Raw genomic sequence first — 18790 nt, forward strand, 5'->3', positions numbered from 1 at the left:
GATCCACCAGGAGCTCCAGTAATCTACTGAAACCACAATGATTGGCCAAGAAGAAAACATACAACCGGACCTTCTCAGTAATGGCTCCCAGGATTTGGAATGCCTTGCCCCCAGAAACGAGACAGAATCATTCCACGCCATTTTTAAAAAAAGAAGTGCAATCTATTCTCACGGCATATCTTTGGCTTTGGCGGAGGTGCTCTGGTGGGTGACTTCAGCATTCAAGACTCTACAGAGCTGCAGAGGTGATTGGTTGCCAAAGGTGTAGACTTTGAACCTGGTGGAGTGAAGGGTGGGTGGTTCAGGCAGGTTGAGGTTTAGGTCTGCGGCTATAAGGTTGATGGAGGCCCCCATGTCTATCAGGGCTGTAACTTGTTTTAGGTGGTGAGTGTACTTGGACCTGGGTGTTGCGCTTGTCCGCTTGATAAACTGCACAATGTGGACAGCTTCTTGCTCATCATTATCCATGCCACTCTCCACGGGTGTGTCAGGGTGCACATCGACAGAGAGGACACACTGCTTTCCCTGGCCCTGGGGTTTTCTTTGGGTGGAGTGGCACACTTTGGAGAAGTGGTTCGGTATTCTGCTTGCAGCACACTTCTTACTTCACGCTGGGCAGTCTCCTTGGTGGGGGTAGCTGGCTGTCTTGAGTTAGGGCATCTCTGACTTTGTTCTCCAGGCCTCTGTACTGACAGCGTTGATGGATTCCTCCTTGATTGGTGACTGCGGAGCTGTGTCCATGGGCACTGCCCTTGTCTTGGAAAGTTCTTTAACGTGTCCTAGGGACAGAATATTTCTCACCAACATGTTTGGCTCTTGTAGGATGCATTCTCGGACTTTCATGGATGTGCATCCATGGATGAAGGGCACCCTCATCTTATCCTCATCAGGCAGGGTGCAGGTGCTTGCCAGTTCTTTGAGGCAGGTATGGAACATTCCACAGATTCATCTAGTTTCTGCCAAGCTTGGCAGAAGAGGAAGCCCTCATAGCCAGGGTTTGCAAAAGGTTCAAATTGGGTGGAGGCGGCATTCTTGAGCCTTATGTAAGTGTGTGGTGGGCCCACTTCGGAGAGAGACTTGGACCTTTTGACACATCGGCTCTGTCCAGATTCAGAGCATGGACCATTTCCTGCCATACTCAATATCCATGGCTTCCCAAAATGTTTCCAGGTGCTCAACCCAGGCTTTCAAACAGGCGACTTGATTTGGCAGTGGGCCGGTGACTATGAAGGGGTCCAGTGAAGGAATGGATGTCATGCTGGGCAGTGGCTCAGCGGGTCAGATGTGTGCCACTGTGGCATGTATTGTGCACTCCTCTCAGCAGGATGCCGCCTGGCTGGGAGGAACCTCTGGGTGGTAGCAGGAACCTGAGGCGGCAGGAAGAGGCATGGCAGGAAGTTATCTGGAGGTGCCAGGTGTGGTGAGTGGTAACTTCTGTCCTCGACTACTCACATGGCACATGAGCATCGCCAAGCTTGTCATCAAGAGCAGCGGGGGAGACACTACTTGATGGTAGGGCCTCTCACAAGGTAAACTGGCACCTCCTTAAGTGTGCGCTGTGGCGATAGGCTCCGGTGCTTTAGCACCTGTGGTGAGGCTAGTGCAGCAGAGTGTAGGCGACTGCCTGGGAGTGTGCTCTGGGGCCAGGATGGGCTCACCTTGGGGCAAGCGTGAGAAGCGCTTCATGCAGTGGGCAGCTGGAGTGGGCCACGCCTGTGCAGGCAGACTGTGCCCCAGGCCCGCAGCACTGTCAGCAGTAGAAAGGAATCGGATGACAAAGGAAATGAGGAGGCAGTGAAGTATGCGGCGTGTAGATTCAGTACCAACCAGTAGAGGCCAGGCCCGTTAGTCTATATTCCAATACAAACCCCTTGTTGATTATCCTGTAAATAAAATATACTTCCTCTCTTTGTAAAATATTGGCATTACTTTTTCCTCAAGATATTTTGCACATATTTATTTCCCACTTTTTGAAAGTTCTGCTATCATTATGTGATCAAAATATTTTGACAAAGCATATGGTGTGGGTTAGGAATGTCACATTTTACTAAAATGTTACCGTGCACAGTATGAAATTAACAATTTACAATTTCATGGTGTGAACGTGTGTGCAATATTCACAAAGTATAAATTTATTTCTGGAGGTTGTATTGAAAGCAGTGCAGCCCGAGGCACAATGCCTTCTAAATCTATGTATGATTATAGGTACACGGGCTTACCTCCCAGCGTGGGTAGCTTTGTGTTTCTTCCTACTGAGAACCGAGGAGGCTAGCAACAGGTTCCGGATTTCTTGTAGAAAAGTTTGCAAATACATTTGTGAGGTAAACATGTCGAGCTATTTATCATCACCCCAAATGTATTATTTCACAATAATAATGTTCATCATGGGCATGATTTATTTGAACAAACATAGAAACTATAGGTACTACGTCCTTCAAAGATGACATTCGCACATAAATAACAGTGTGCTCTAATTGACTAACTTTGTTTTCGCAGAGTATGGAAATGTTCTGAAATTAATTGCCTGGCCGCACACAATTTAGCCATGGCATTTTCTGCCTGTTTGTTTCAAACAGAAGGTCAACATGGCGAAGAAGTTAGTGTTATTGAGGATCTAATTAACAATTATGTACAACTTTTTCAAGTAAGTTTCTTCACCCAAATTAATATGTAAAATATTATCTGTGTCTGTGTAACTGTACCATAGATTCCTTTTTTTCTGATCAGAATTGTTTTATCTTAGTTTCTGTAAGTGGAATGTCTAATTGTTGCATCCAGGGTCCGAAACTAGCAAACATGTTTTAATTATAGATATTTTGTAATTGTCCATATCTGTTTCACTAAATCGTGTCTTTCGTCCTATCTGTCCGTTTAAAAATAGTTTGATGTATCGAGATCGGGAATAGTTGGTTCTTACTACATCCTTGACCTGCACCATGTGCCTTGTTTCCTCCTCATTAGTACATCTAAGGCTTCTAGGTCTTGGCAAAGTGTACAAAGATATGGGTATATATTGTTTGGCCCCCAACAAGGCCTGCTTCAGCCCAGAAACTCTGCTTCTCATATCTGCATGATTTTACACGCCATGTAAATGCTCTCCAGGAAACCTCTAAATGGCATGGTTATTAACACTTGCGCAGCGACATTGCATGCTGAAGATAGTCACCCCAACCTTAACTTTCTCTTCAGAACAAAAACACGACTGACTCTTTGGTCCACCCACAACCTCGACACATTCATATTCAAAGGCGACGCCAACCAAAAACAGAGATAAACATCAAACAAGGACCAATAATGAAAATACATCATCACAAGTCTAATTGGGAATACTAACATACTGCATTTTTAATGTGTGTAATTGAAATTTTTACATTTGCATAAATATACACATTTATTAACAAAATGATATTCATATAGTTAAATAACGTTCATATGAATAATATAATTTGTAGTAAGTGACCGCATTTAGCCATTATGAGCATCTCCTGAGTTATTCCAGACTGTTACACTTTAAAGGCTAAGAGGCCTGTGTGAGAAGTTAGCCTGGCATATGATGTCCACTAGTTCTAGCGTGCACCTTGCACCAGTCTAATCGACCCTTATTGATGGTGCTTGTAAAGTCAACCTTATAGAAAGCTATCCTAGTGGTAACATGAACCAGCAGTCTTCAGGCTAAGACTTCAGTAGGCGAGTTAAGCAAGTTGTTTTACCATATATAATCCCTTGAATACCAAATGAAAGGATACCACACAAGGTATATATCAAATATATATGTATTTAATCAAAACACAACCCCTCTGCACTCTTTATGAGGTCAGAGGTAAAAATACAATACAAGTCACACAGTTAATATACGATAAGTTGCACAGTATACGTTATGCTCTAGGGGCCTCACAAACCATATACTAAGAAAGTGGTATATGTACCACGTTAGAGTTAGAAAGCAGGCCTAGGGCCTGTAGAAGCGCTGGGGCTACACTAAACAACCAAAGGTTAGGTAGTAGAAGACCCACGGGAGCCGCGTGCAGTGTCTAAACACCAGGGCCGGACTGGCTACCGGGCGGTTTGGAATGCTGCTGAGCTGGGGGGTGATTTCGTTCATGGAGACCTGCGTGTGCTAAACGAAATTCGTTTTGCATTAATTATTTCGAAGCACACGCAGGTCTCCATGAACGAAATTAGCCCCCACCGCAGTGAAATCAGCCCCCAGCTCGGCAGCTTTCTAAACTGCCCGGTAGCCAGTCCGGCCCTGCTAAACACAGGCGCGGGTTCCCATTGACTTTCTATGGAGATCGTAAAAGATACAAAGTTACAATTTAAGGACACTTCCGGATGGACTAGGATGGAACCCTTTTAAACTAGGACACTTCGAGAGTCAAGAACCACGGGAGCACCTGAGTACTCGTGTTACCTCACCGAGGGAAGCCGGGTGCATAGGTGTCTTTTCGTGTCAGGTTTCGTCGTCGTTTTCTATGGAGAGCTGCAAAGAAGTACTGCAGGCGACCAGAGGAAAAGTGTCCGGGTGGATCCAAGGGTGGATCGGAGATGTGAAGAACCTGAAAGCATAAGGGACAGATTCTGGAAGGAACCAGGAAGGAACCAGGCGATGTTGGGTGCTTTAAGGTGAAGAAGGTGAGTTTGTCTCTTCAGCCACGAGGTCCAGGAAGCATCAACGATAACTAGGAGCTAGATTCAAGCTGTCTCATAATGGATATAGATTACTGCGGTGTTGGTATCTAGATAGGACCCAACAAGCCTTGGCAACCACACCCCACGCAGGATGTCAAGATTGGCTCTGTTGCAGACCAGCAAGGTCTGTGGCGCTTCTCCTTTTCAGGAAAGCTGGAGCAAGCTTGGAGCAACCAGAAAAGCAAGTTAGATTCAAGATGGCGTCTTCAGGGGGCTCACTAGCCAACGGGCAAGAAACTGGGAAGGCGCGTCAAGCTCAAATGCAAAAACGGGGCCCACGGGACACTCGCGGAGTGTGGGGGCCTGGGCTTCAGTCAAAATAGTGTTCGGGGCTGGAGCTTCTTGTAGCCCAATGCACAACTTACTGAGGCCTCAGGCAAGGAGTGCAGGTAGCAAAATGCAGGATGTCCAAGATGTCCGGTCCCATGTCTCTCGTGTCCGCCACGGGTTTCAGCTTTGCTGAGGATGTGGGTCGGGGTCAGAGAAGTCTGGAAGTCCAGTTCTTGAGTCGCAGAGTCTTCGGGTTTTGACGGGAGCCTTGAAACTGCAGACCAGCAAAGTTGTGGTTGGTGCCTGTTTGCACAGGGTGGTCACTCCTTGACCACAAGGGAGATGTCTTCCATTTTCCAGTCAGAATGGAATGTCGAAGGTCCAAGATATGTCTTACAAAGATTCGTCCAGGATAATCTAAAGTCCCAGGGACACAGCTCCTATACTTATACTAAGGATGGGGGCTGGATTACCTGACTAGGTCCCTCCTATGGGTGGACCTGAGAAGGGGTGGTTACACCCGTTTCCCTTTGTCCAGTTTCGCACCAGAGCTGGGGCTGGAGTGCCCCAGCAACTGGTTTGAACCGGGCTATGCATGGAGCACCTTGCGTGCCCCAGGCAGCCTCCCTGCCCCAATACACAAAACCCCTGTCTGGGGAGGTTCTGGCACCTCCCTAGACAGGAAACCTATTGTCCAGGCCTCCCCTGCCGGTGTTCGTCCAGCAACAGGAGGTCAGACTCGTGTCTGAGGCAACAGCATCCATTTTGTGATGCTGAGGCTCTGTTTAACTTTAACCGGGTAAAGCAGTAACTTACATGTCTTTTCCCTCTAGAAGGGTGCAATGCTACCCCGGCCACTAGAATTGGCGGGGGGGGGGGTAGTATTCCAAAGTATTCGACACCTTACACAACATGTTTTGATAAACCAAACCAAAGTTAGCATTAACCCCGAGGATTATAATGCACTTAAGAGTATATGGTATGGCTATATCATAGAACAGCTATAAGGAGATGGTTCGGAAAGCTGCAGAGGGGTTCAGCTCATGCTAGGGCACCCTCTCACATAAAACCAAGCACTCTGCCTCCAGGATTGTCGAGGCCTACCATAGGAGTGGCTTATAGGTGTATATGAGTCTAAATGTGAAGGTAGATATCGGTATACTATATCTAAGTAAGGGGTGATTACACCACATTACTCAGGCTGTGTGAACAGACCTGTGGTGTCAGTTTGGAAGGCAAACCAGGGGTGGCACAATACATGCTGCAGCCTCTGGTAGGCCTAGGGTGCACCTATGCCCTGGGTACCTATGCTACACTATACAGGGGCTCACAAGGGTGACCAGTAACCAATCTGGTATGTACCTAAAGTACATGGAGTCCATTTTATAGAGAAAGCAGATAGTCTGGGGCCCTGAATAGCAGGGTCCCAGGCCAACTAAGTCAAAAACCAGCAAAACACCAGGGAAAAAGTGGAGGTAACCATATAGTCAGATTCCACCTTCCTACGGTCTGCACATTTCATTATCATCTGTTTTGAATGCTTGGGGGTTTTCTATTGTGGATGCTGGTTTCCCAGATACTTATTGCTTCCGAGTGAATCGTTTATTGTAATGTATGGGACCTTGTCTGAAGAAGCTGATGCCAGAATGGGAGAGCAACTTGTGGGAAGAGCTAACTGTACCGCCACATGGCTGATTGTGTTTCTCTAATAGGAGAGTTTACCTGCTCTCAGAGTCTGAAATATTATGGTTGGTACCTGAGAGTAAGAACAGCCTGAAATGTTGCAACTAGTGTTATTTAGTTGAATACATGTTCCTTTCACTGGAGGGAAGAGATGCTTGCGGACTTCGAACTGAGAAGACCCTTAGACCTTTCTCATCACTGCTGATCTCCTCTTCCCGAGTGCACAGGCTTTAGGCCCAAGCACTCATATTCTCTCACTCAGAGACCTTTATTTGGCTAATTAAATGCTCTTCCCTGGTTTATACCTGCTTATGTTTGGATAAGGGATTACTTTATGGAAGACACTTGTTGACTATTTTGTAATATTTGCGTAATTCTTGTTAATGTTCTATGCCATCCTATTTAGAAATATTGGCTCATGGACCATTTACACTCTTAGCAATGATGCTTAACATCTTAATACTTAATGAACTAATAAGTAAGATTTAATTTTTTTATTTTTATAAATCCTTTAAAACTTCCTTCAGTTCTCTTTGTCTTTCCTGTGGCGCCCCACTGGTCTTAACTGTTTATGAAAATGAATGTAAATGATTGCTCCTAGGACTCTCTCCACGTGGACTAAAAAACAAAAAGGCAGGGTTTGTATGATGATAGCACCCGAATTAAGAATCCCTGCTCCATCATATGCTATGAGTAGCCTTTGCTTAAGTCTTTCACCTTGTATGGATACTCTGCAAATGTTTGATGGTGACCCTGCAAATAGGTGGCGAAGTGAGCTAAAGAACGATGATGGACTCAACCTAGATCTGTTACTGGGTTGAGTATCTGAGGATGCTTGTTTCCGGTACAGGGAAGACCTGGCATGGTAGTTCGGGCTGGACTGTTCCCATGAGGCACAGGGTCAACACTGATTTGCATATAGCTGAGTCTGACTGGGGTAGCGAAGTGAGCTAAAGAACGATGATGGATTCAACCCAGATCTGTGACTGGGGCTGAGTGTGTGAAATGTTTCAGCGCTCCGTCTGTCATCTCCTTGTGTTTGCTTTGTTTGACCCTGTAGATAGGGTCAAGTCCAAATGTATGCTTCAGAAAATGTTAGTTTTTATCTGACATAATACAAACAGGTGCACAAGTAAAAACAGCAGGAGATTGTGATCTAAATCATATGATGGGTTTGTTGTCACAGCGAATACCATATAGTTTTAAAATAAACTTAGGTTGTTTCCAGTATTTTACCTGTTTTGTTTTTATAGACGTGCCACATTTTTACTTGTTAAATCTATTCTTGTTATTTTCCCACTATTCTTGTTGTTTTACCACAGGTTAAAGAAGACCAAGTGAAACAAATGGATATTGAAAACAGCTGTATCACTAAATGGAAGGACACTCAGGTGCGAATGATGGCTTTACTTTTATTTAGATGAGAGAATATAGGCCAAAAATCAGCATACCCATGCCTTGCGGCGTGAGACGTTCATGAAACTTGAACAGACACTGCATGATTATTCTAATTAATGTTTACTCCCCCTTGAAGTAGTTGGTAATGACATTAGACAACTCTGCCTTTACTCAAAGGGGCAGATTTACAAGCCCCTTGCGCCACTTTTGCGTCACTTTTAACATGGGGAAAGTGGCGCAAAAGTGGCGCAAGAGGCTTGTAAATCTGCCCCAAAGTGCTTTTTTCCTAAGACAATCCCCAGCCAAGATCAAGGTTGATTGCATGCCTTTAAAAACATGGAAAGCACCATCCCTAGTTTTGAATTCCTCTTCTAGTTCTATTGCTATGGAAAGTCGTACTTGCAATTACCATGAAAATGCACTGTATGCAAGTTTTAATTCTCTTACTCCTATGTTTAATACATACTCATATTCTGTGGCATTACTTTTTAGTTGTAGGTGTAAGAATATGGCAAACAATCACCAAAATAACTTGAGCATAACCCTCTCGTAGCTTGGCACAAAGGAGTCAGGCTTATGTGTTAAGTATGTATGCAGCAGCACACACGCAGCAAGAAAGTGATTAAATTACATTGTATTCATTACTACATGATTGAATAAAACAATTGCAATACATGTATACCATACTGCAGCTAAAATACATTTAAAACATCAAATACTGGCAATGAAAACAGTTGCTTTGCAAAAAAACAGGGCTAGAACCGAGCAGTCAAGTACATGCACTAATAACAATGCCAGGGCCACCGTTTCCCTGCATACAGTAAAACAAAAAATTAACCTGTTGGGAAATACAGTTCTACCTTGGCACGTCGTTTGTGCCAAAGAAAATGAAACATTAGAAAATCAGCAGAAGCCATACTGTTGGAAAGGCCCCAGGGATAAATTGCGATTTTGCCTAAATGCAGAGGGGAGATAAAATGCTATGTAAAGTGCTAATATGAGGCCTGAACTGAAATTATTGTTCCGAGGCAAATACCTACAGCCATTATGCACTCCAGATACAGTAGTAACAGTCGTTCCCAAAAGTTCCTTAACCAGTTAAATTGGCTTTCTGAATTCTTGATCCCAAGGGATCCCTGGGCAAGTTATGATAACGAACCAGGTTGTGCAGCCTGGACAAAATCAATCAGAGGTTTTAAAACGCACTACTCATGCATAAGGGTCTAAAGGCACTGGGGTGGAGGGTGCGAGCAGCTCCATAGGTTATTCGAAGAGCCAGGTCTTGAGGTCCTTTCTAAACTGGTATTGTGTCAGGCTCCATCGTATGCAAAGGGGAATTCTCTCCAGGTCTTGGCTGTGAGGTAAGAGAAGGATCTGCCACCTACTCTGGCCCTATGGATGCGAGGTACCATGGCCAGGGCAAGGTCGGCAGAGAAGAGGTTTCTCTTGAGGGAGATTTGTTTGTTAAAGTATTGGGGTCCGGTGTTATGGGGGGCTTTGTAGGCATGTGTGAGCAGTTTGAAGATTTTCTTCTTTCGACGGGGAGGCAGTTGAGGTCGCAGAGGTGTTGGGTGATGTGGTCACATCGTGGGATGTCGAGGAGTAGTCTGGCTGTGGCGTTCTGGATGGTCTGGAGTTTGCAGAGGAGATTTGTTTGATTCCGACAAAGAGGGTGTTTCCGTAGTCAAGACTGCTGGTGATGAGTGTGTGGGTGACTGTCTTCCTGGTGTCGGGGGGATCCGTTTGAAGGTTTTGCGAAGTATGTGGAGGGTGTTGAAGCAAGTGGATTATACAGCGTTGATCTGGTGGTTCATGGTGAGTGAAGAGTCGAGTATGATGCAGAGGTTGCGTGCATGGTCCATTGGGGGGGATGGGTTTCAGGTGTTGTCCCATGTGGCAGTGGTGGAGCTGAGGATAAGGACTTCTATTTTCTCCGAGTTGAGCTTCAGGCAGCTGCTGCTCATCCAGGTTGTGACGTCTTTCATACCTTCTTTTAAACTGTGCCTGGTGATGTCGGGTTCCTTGGTGAGGAAGAGGATGAACTGAGTGTCTTCCGCGTAAAAGACTATGTTGAGTCCGTGTTTTCTGACGATGGTTGCGAGAGGGGCCATGTAGACGTTGAAGAGCATGGCGCTGAGGGAGGATCCCTGGGGTACTCTGCATCTGATCTCTGTTGGTTCAGAGAGGAAGGGCGGGAGTCTTATTCTTTGTGTTCGGCCTGAGAGGAAAGATCAAATCCAGTCTAGGGCTGTTCCCTGGATGTCGATGGCGTGGAGTCTGGTGGCTAGTGTGCGGTGGGAGACAATGTCGAAGGCTGCTAAAAGGTCCTGGTGGATGAGGGCTGCTGTGTGGCCTTGGTTGAGGAGGCAGCAGATGTCATCGGTGGCATCTATGAGGGTGGCCTCGGTTCTGTGGTTGCTGCAGAATCCGGATTGAGAGGTATCTAAGATGTTGGTTTCTATGAAGTGTGCTAGCTGGGGATTGAACGCTTTTTCGATGACTTTGGTGGCAAAAGGGAGCAGTGAGATGGGTCTGAAATTCTTGAGATCGATCTGGTCTGTGGAGGGCTTCTTTAGGAGAGGATTGACTTCAGCATGTTTCCAGTCATCGGGGAATGTGGTGGTCTCGAGGGAGCAGTTGATAGTTCAGCGCAGTTTGGGTGTGATGGCAGTGATGGCCCTGTGGAAGATGTACGGTGGGCAGGGGTCCGTAGGTGCCCCAGAGTGGATGCTTTTCATTATTTTTGTTGTGTCTTCTTTGGTGAGCGAGGTCCCAGTGAGGAGGGTCTGTTGGGTGTCATGTCTAGGAATTGGAGTGGTGCCATGGTCTTGGGTGTTGAAGTTGTCGTAGACCGTCTCGATCTTGAGGTGAAAGAAGGAGCTGAGTTTGTTGCAGAGGTCTTGGGAGGGTAGGAGGTTGGCTGTCTCGCTGTTAAGTCTGGCGAATTCTTGTATGATGGCGAAGCATTCTTTGGAGCTCTAATTTCCGTCCCTGTCATCATTGGTCTTGCTCTTCTTACTTAAATGCCATGCTTCCAAGCACCTAGCCAAGGTAAGTGGACTCATGCAAGGGAAAAAGTAACAGGCGACAATGGGAAGCTAGGAAGACCCCGAGCGTTCATTGCAGTTTAGCCTGATCATCTGCCTGTTATTTCTATTAAAAATAAACCTAGACGAGACAGTGGAAGCCAAAATATTAGAAAAGCTCTGAGGATAAATTGCAGATGTACCTAAACACTGGGGAGATAAGACTGTATTAAGTGCCAATCTGGGACCTGCTATTCATAAACAGATGCCTACCGAAACTAAAGCGAAACAAAAGGGGATGATGGATGGAGCGTTTGAGCAAATCAAACACTCACCCCCAGTCAACTGATCTGGGTTTAATCCATCACCATTCGTTAGCTCACTCAGCCACCCCAGTTCAGAAATGACCATATGCAAATCAGTCCGACCCTGTGCCTCATGGGAACAGTCCAGCCCGAACTGCCAAGCCATGTCTTCCCTGGACCGGAAATAAGCATCCTGGGACCGGTTTCGGATTAATAATCCTCATCAGCCAGGCTATCTTGAATCCAGTGGCCAAGTGAGCAAGGGACTCATGTCCGAGCATACCCTGCCAACTTAGGGCGAACAAAGCGAAACAAAAGGGGATGATGGATTGGATTGGATGACCGGTGCCAGGATGCTTGTTTCCGGTCCAGGGAAGACATGGCTTGGCAGTTCGGGCTGGACTGTTCCCATGAGGCACAGGGTCAGACTGATTTGCATATGGCCATGTTTGAACTGGGGTGGCTGAGTGAGCTAAAGAATGGTGATGGATGAAACCCAGATCAGTTGACTGGGGGTGAGTGTTTGATTTGCTCAAACGCTCCGTCCATCATCCCCTTTTGTATCGCTTTGTTCGCCCTAAGTTGGGAGGGTATGCTCAGACGTGAGTGCCTTGCTCACTTGGCCACTGGATTCAAGATAGCCTGGCTGATGAGGATTATGAATCTGAAACCGGTCCCAGGATGCTTGTTTCCGGTCCAGGGAAGACATGGCTTGGCAGTTCGGGCTGGACTGTTCCCATGAGGCACAGGGTCAGACTGATTTGCATATGGCCATGTTTGAACTGGGGTGGCTGAGTGAGCTAAAGAATGGTGATGGATGAAACCCAGATCAGTTGACTGGGGGTGAGTGTTTGATTTGCTCAAATGCTCCGTCCATCATACTCTTTTGTATCGCTTTGTTCGCCCTAAGTTGGCAGGGTATGCTCAGACGTGAGTCCCTTGTTCACTTGGCCACTGGATTCAAGATAGCCTGGCTGATGAGGATTATGAATCCGATACCGGTCCCAGGATGCTTGTTTCCGGTCCAGAGTAGACATGGCTTGGCAGTTCGGGCTGGACTGTTCCCATGAGGCACAGGGTCAGACTGATTTGCATATGGCCATGTTTGAACTGGGGTGGCTGAGTGAGCTAAAGAATGGTGATGGATGAACCCAGATCAGTTGACTGGGGGTGAGTGTTTGATTTGCTCAAACGCTCCGTCCATCATCCCCTTTTGTACTGAAACTAAAGAGCCTCATAAACTGCTAATATCATATGGGAAAAATACAGTATCCAATAAGTTCCTTATATATATATTTGTAGATTTATATTACACTGATTATCACCCGGAAGATATCCCGGCACTGTGATTTGCTCAGTATCACAGGAGGTTGAGCTGATGCCCGAACCTGGGTTCTCAGCGCCCGAGTCGTCCACTCTGGCCACTGCGCCACATCCTATCCTTAACCAATTAATTTGGCTATTTAGTTTCCTGAGCTAAGGAAAATCCAGGCCAGCTGTGCTGATCAACCAGGGAGTACAGCAGGAAAAAGTAAGCTCTCATTACCCTCCCTGTCTTTCTCGGACCTGCTCTTCATACTTAACTTCCAGCTTACCAACCCCGGAATGGAAAGTGCCACATTCATAGGTCTTTAAAATATTCATCTCGTTCTTTAGCCAATACCCTTGTTTCCAACTTCAGGAGAAATTTTACCAGCTCACAGTTCAGTCGAAGATCAGTTGGATTAAATTAGGCTACGACCACCTCTCTATGTGTCCTTATTCCTCTTGCATTGAATATCATCTGTAAAACTGTTCAGCGGTCTTCTGAGGTAGCTTTGCATAGAGACAGCAAATGGATGATATCCATGCAGTTATGACTACATGTCCTGTAAAATCCCTGACCATCCGTTCTTCTCCATGGAGGATAGTGCTTCAAAAAGGGCAGGATACCCAGTGTGTATTTTGGGAATGTTTCCTTCATCTGGGTATTGAAGGTAAGAGCTAAGTAGTTTTGAGGCAAACCCTTCTTGTAGTTAGTGAATGCATGCCATCCATTGCTCTGCCTCGTCAGGGATTGTTTATCCTCTTCAAGAGATAATGTTTTGGTGTTAGATTTTGTTAGCCTTTTAAGCTCGCCTCGACTCAGTGGTAAAGCTCAAGCAGACATGAGGCCTAGGGAAGTTGAAGACAAATGCAGAAATACTTTCATGGGCAAGTAGGCACTACCTTTTATTTCCAGCCAAAGGTGGTGGCCTAGAGAGCCCTCCTTTGCACGTTTGTGGCCATGAACACAATTTAAGAAGATTGTCTGCTGAGCCAATGTTTGCTTTACTAAGCTGATCTCCATCCTGATTTGTGCAGGGGACGTGCACACTAGCTCCCATTTGCCAGCATTGGGCGAGCCTTAGCCTGGACAACTTGTAATAGTGGGGTTAGCATGGATCCTTCTGTTTCCTATGTAGAGATTGTAGGCACATAGCTAGAGTGTTACAGTTGGGAGGTAAACTTGCCACTGGAGTGAAATAATACTCCAAGATACATGTACAGATTGATGGGTTCAATCTTATCCCTGCCAAGAAACCAAGTACAGTTGTTCATACGTTTCCCATACCTATGTGGTATGCAATTAATTTACAGTTTATAGAGCCCTAACAGTATTACTGATTCGTGGGCTGAGATAAGTTGGAGACAATGCCCCATGAGCCGATCAGGAATGAGGAGTAAATGAAACTTCCATTCAACCTCGAGTTCTCCTTGCATCCTCCCTCGTCCGCGGCTTCCGTGATGTGATATGCAAGGAGAACAGGTAATACTGTTAGGGCTCTATAAACCGTAAATTAATTGCATACCACATAGGTATTAGAATATCCGTTTCACCTGTATATACGCATAACACACATTGATGGCAACATTAGTGAGTGATAGAGGGATCCGACCACGTCCTGACGAAGAGGCAGGTAGCCTCGAAACATGTTGACACCATCAGGAGAACTAGCTCATCGACAAGCTGTGTTTTTCTCCGCCACACCAATTTTTAACAATACCAGCCTATGAGTAATAAAGATTTTTTTTGTTTTCAAAAGGCCAGGTATTCTTTTAACCTCACTTTTCCTATCACTTTTTGACCCTACTTATACTCACAACAATACACCTCACATACCACTTACAATATCTGAGTGCTCCAGCGTAGTCGATAGTCGTAGCACGCCCCGTCCCGTAGCGGGGCAAGAAGACCCCGATGATGAAGCATGACACTAAGGGACCTTTTGGTGTGTGAGGGGTATTTTAACAAATACTGTGTATGCCTGTCATATCTTGGCTCACAGGAAAACTTGTTAGAGGTGGATCTTGTTGTTTGAATATACCATTGACTGGAGGAGGGTGCATCCACCCCAGTGCTTTTTAAGCACTACCTCTTCACTCCCTATTTTGATTTTTGCTTGGGCCAATATTTATACCTGATGCCATCCTTTGAAGTTGGAGAAACATCTGGGCTATTTGCCCATGTGGTTCTAGAGCTGTTCTTACTTCCCCTGCCCAGGATCTAAGTGGTCTGGGGTGAAAAATGACTGGTGTCAAGTTCCTGTGTGAGTGTGCTGGAGGCAGCCCTCTGAAATGTAAGTGGGAAAGGGAACAGATTTGCCCCAACCATCCTTGCCGGAAACCTGTACTACCAACCACTAAACTCCTTTATCTCACTGTGTGGGAGGAATACACAAAGGCCAACTGCCAACTATTCACAGGCCCAGGACACAGGCAGAAGTCACCACGTTGTTAGGACAAGAAAATGCCAACTTTAGCAAAGTGCCTTTTTCAGAATTGGGACTTAAAAATCCGACTTTGCTATTTAAGAGGATTTTTAAAAAACAGTTCTTTTGAGAATAAACATGACTTATCCACCTGTTCTGAATAAAAAAATAACACTTATTAAATGTAATGAGGTAACCCAAAGTTATTCTATGGAGAGGTAAGCCTTGTAGTGGTGAAAAATGAATTTGGGAGTTTTAAACTACCAGGACATGTAAAATGTGAAAATACATATCCTACCAGCTATATACAATGCACCCTGCCCTTTGGGCTGTGTAGGACATCCTTAGGGGTGATTTATATGTATTTAAAAGAAAGGTTTAGGCCTGGCAAAAAAGCTTTTTTTTTGCCCGGTTGGATTGGCAGTTTAAAACTACACATTGACTGCAATGGCAGACCTGAGATATGGTTTAATGTGCACTAAGTACCATTTTACTAGGCGCTTTTAAGTAAATTAAATGTGACAATCAGCTGTAAGCCAATTTTACCATGTCTTTGGGAGAGAACACAAGCACTTTAGCACTGGTTAGCAAAGTCCTGATGTCAACAAAAACAAATTCATAAAACAGAAGGTGTGAAGGCTAATAGTTTGGAGGTGACCCTACATATAGGATTCATAACACCTTAATTCTCTGTCTGACATAATACAAAAAAATACTTGAGTAAAAACAGCAGTGAGATTGTGATCACTTTGAGTTAATTCTCATAATATCAATTACTATAGAGATTCAGCCAATATATTCTTGTGATTGATTATTTAATTAAGGTTTCTCTAGTCCTATAAATAAAAGCAAGGTAAGCAGCAGTTTTCTTGGCATTATATTTTCACAGTAGTTGCACATTTTCTATTTTATTCTGATCTTAGGAGCCATTATTTTTTAAACTTTAACATTTTTCAGTCTAAAAAATGCATAATGTGTTCTATTTAGCTCATTGATAACTTGTAGGGAGTTAAATATGACACCATGTTGATCAAAGGTGTGCGCTTAGGCCTTTCTGTGATATTGAAAGAGACACAGAGTAGGGCGGTGTGGTCTAGAGGACACATCATGCACATCCTTCTTTCAAAGAGAGTGACTACAGCCATCTCACCTTGCTGTATAGGACTAACATTTGTGCAGTCAAGTGTCTATAGTTTCTGTGAAGTTTAAGTTTATTTTTTACTTTGCATAATTATTTAAAACCATTGCAACATTTGCTTGAAAAGAGAACAAAAAATATGTTAAAATTGTTATTGTACAATAGTAAAAACCATAAAACAGGGACCATAATTACTACACAGAGAAATGTAGCTATACATGCTATGCCAAAGTTTATTTGTTCGCAAGATAAAGTGTAGTGCATTCGCTGTTCCTAGCTGGTACTAGACTCGGGCGTGTTGATCGAGCCCTTTAGTCTGTATTGTTCTTGTTGTTTGTTCTTGCTCAGTAATTTTTTTGTTCAAGAAAAGGGCTAATGCTCTGTTTTTTAAAGGGGACAAGTCCTGGATTATAAATTAGTCAGTTGCATCGCTAGGGCTTCTTCCTTGCGTGGCTTACTCACATGGCTATTCCAATATTAAGTGTTTTCTGTTCGGCCAACTTTAAGAATTTTACTAATCTGTAGTTCAGCTGCGTATTTCCCGGATTGAAACAAGCCAACACCGCTTGTCTCCTGATGCGGATACCTAACAGCTCAAGGGGAGCTTTTAACAGCAGTATCCATTCTTGATGTAGATCAATACAGGTGCAGATTAGATGTAAGATGTCTCCTTGCTTGGAGTTGCACAGCCTACACGTGCTTTGCGTTGTGGCCCTCAGCCATGGTGGAAGATGCTGGAGGATGCCCAGTCTGAGCTTTAGGAATTTCATTTTTCTCTCTTTGGAGTAGCCCTGATTAAAGTACTTTTGTGGTGCAAGTAATATATAGTTTCTGTGAAGGCCTTTTTTACCTGTCAATTATCAAAGAGAGTGGCCTACTGGCCTCTTCTATGTTTTTTAACTGTCTGTGAATCCCCTCAACTGGGTCGTTCGATCATCTTTTCAAGACATGAATGGTGCATGCATGAATTTATCTGTTAGTGGAAGGAGTGCATGGAGTGTGGGTGGTATTTGATCCTAGCCCCACTGGTTCCCATTTGTGTGGGCAGAATACAAGTATTACTTAGGTTCAAGGGTCAGAGAGAGAGCCCCGTCAGCCAATGAGAATTGGAGGACTCTTTCAGGAAATTCAGAGATATCTGTAGTGGGCAGATTAGACAGTGTTTAAGAGAGGAGATATCTGGGTTGCTTTGAAGCTAGAGAATTTTGCCTTGCCCTTTCCTTGACTTTTATTCTCTAGAATGGCTACCCTCAACAGGTTCGCCGGTGTAACAAAATGGACATTTTTTGTACCATTGTCTTGGGTTTCTTAATTCATGACACTCCCTGCTCAACCCCACTTTACCGTTCACGCTCTGCACAAAGATCATGTTAGACCAATCTACATGAAAATAACAAAAGTGTAGAACAACCTAGTTCTAGTTAAAAGAAATGAACTGCTGAAATACACAGTAGCTGAAAACGTATGCTGTGTTCCAGTGGGAAACCTTTACAACTCCACAATAGTTTATTACGGAAGTACCTGAGGACCCTCACCAATGACAGTATTTAAAGCATCTTTATTCGATTCACAGAATCATCAAAGAAATAAAAACACATCATTTCCTTAAAATAGAGTACATAAATAGATTAAAAGACGAGGTATAAAAAGTACAATAATTGGAAGTGTAATCATTGGTTTACAAAATGCAATTTCCTAACATTCACATACAGACAACAGTGCAACTTCATTGATCCCGGGAGCAAGAGGATGAGAACTTAGATAATCATACAAACTCTTGATGGTTATATCAATTTAGGCCCTCATAAGGTATTCTTCAACATCAGTAATAAATACACCTAACAGAACTATAGATGTATAAAAAGCATAAGCCTTATGGTGTTTCATCGACTATGATTTTAGCCTTTAGCTATATGGTCTTTAGTGACAGAATGTACGAATACAATTGATTTAATACAATTACAATTCTCAGACAAAACACTAAGGGCATATTTTAGATTATTCCTTCGCTATTTAGAATGTTATGCCTCGCTTTAATCCAATAAAATTGACTGACAGTAAAAATCTGCTCACTCCAAATACAACCAATCTAGAGGTGTCCGTTTTCAAAATTCGCAGCATTTCAATATACTGTCTAGTACCAAGGTTCCTGCCCAAGGGTCGTATCCACCTTTTTCTTGGAATTTCATAAAGGGTACAGAAGAATAAAACGTGGGCAATATCTTCTTCCCTCCTATAGGAACACTCGGTGCAAATGCAATCAATATCCTCACTGGCCTTTTTACCACACCTAGATGTAAATTTCTTAATTAATAGCGTACCATATCTAAATTTTAGGTAGAGTATTTTGGCTAGTAGGGGTTCGATCTCATCCAGAAATGGTTCAAAGGAGGGGCTTATTTTAAAACTTAAGAACTGATTAGTCAATGAACCATATTTAAGGCCTATGATAACACTCTGGTCAATAAAATTCCAAAAGATGGCCTTGCATTCCTGTTTTGAATCGGGAGTAAGCTGGTCCGGGTTTTCCCAATACCTAATCAAGCCCAG

General features: G+C 44.2%; 1 protein-coding gene across 4 annotated transcripts in view; it reads left to right on the forward strand.

The window, feature by feature from the left end:
* ARAP2 (ArfGAP with RhoGAP domain, ankyrin repeat and PH domain 2) overlaps nt 1–18790 on the forward strand; it is a 1514823-nt gene that overhangs the window by 1158314 nt on the left and 337719 nt on the right. For all 4 annotated transcript variants that reach the window (XR_013608339.1, XR_013608340.1, XM_078678359.1 and 1 more), the window contains exons 23-24: nt 2497–2644; nt 7965–8033. Coding sequence is in view for 2 of the 4 variants with exons in the window: in XM_078678359.1 (XP_078534485.1) it covers nt 2497–2644; nt 7965–8033 (217 nt within the window). In the remaining 2 variants the exon portion in view is untranslated. The remainder of the gene's footprint in view (nt 1–2496; nt 2645–7964; nt 8034–18790) is intronic.

This window comes from Lissotriton helveticus, chromosome 2_2 (genome assembly GCF_964261635.1).
Source record: "Lissotriton helveticus chromosome 2_2, aLisHel1.1, whole genome shotgun sequence".
Classification (NCBI taxonomy): domain Eukaryota; kingdom Metazoa; phylum Chordata; class Amphibia; order Caudata; family Salamandridae; genus Lissotriton; species Lissotriton helveticus.